Source organism: Asparagus officinalis, chromosome 4 (assembly GCF_001876935.1).
Source record: "Asparagus officinalis chromosome 4, Aspof.V1, whole genome shotgun sequence".
NCBI classification, from domain to species: Eukaryota; Viridiplantae; Streptophyta; class Magnoliopsida; order Asparagales; family Asparagaceae; genus Asparagus; species Asparagus officinalis.
The window spans coordinates 1,401,466-1,401,805 of NC_033797.1; the positions used below are offsets into that span (position 1 = coordinate 1,401,466).

General features: G+C 46.8%; 1 protein-coding gene across 1 annotated transcript in view; it reads right to left on the minus strand.

Annotated features, from left to right (window-relative positions):
• The window catches only part of LOC109836311 (8-hydroxygeraniol dehydrogenase-like), an 18,784-nt gene that overhangs the window by 1,005 nt on the left and 17,439 nt on the right, over positions 1-340 (minus strand). Inside the window, 2 exon segments of the mRNA XM_020404172.1 lie at position 1; positions 4-170. The exon segment at position 1 is cut by the window's left edge and continues 316 nt beyond it. Coding sequence (XP_020259761.1) covers position 1; positions 4-170 — 168 coding nt within the window.

Genomic DNA, 340 nt, shown 5'->3' on the forward strand with positions numbered 1-340 from the left:
GTCGGCCACCGTAGGTGAAGATGGTGTCGCGGCAGTAGCTCTCGAGGCCATTCTTGCAGTCGTCACAGCCATCGCAGCCTCCGACCATGCATCTGACTGCTGCTTTGTCTCCGACTCTGAACTTTGTCACGTCGGAGCCTACCTCGGTCACAATGCCGACTATCTCATGCCTGGAAAAGTTGTACAGAAGCAGGGGCAACTGAGAAGTAGAAGCAAAAAATTATGTTCTCAAGAAAGGTGTGTTTGGTAATTGAGGTGTTTGTTTTTGTTGTGTTTTTTAGAAAAACACAATGTCATGATGTTTTTTTAAACATGTTTTAAAAACTGCGGTGGGCGGCCA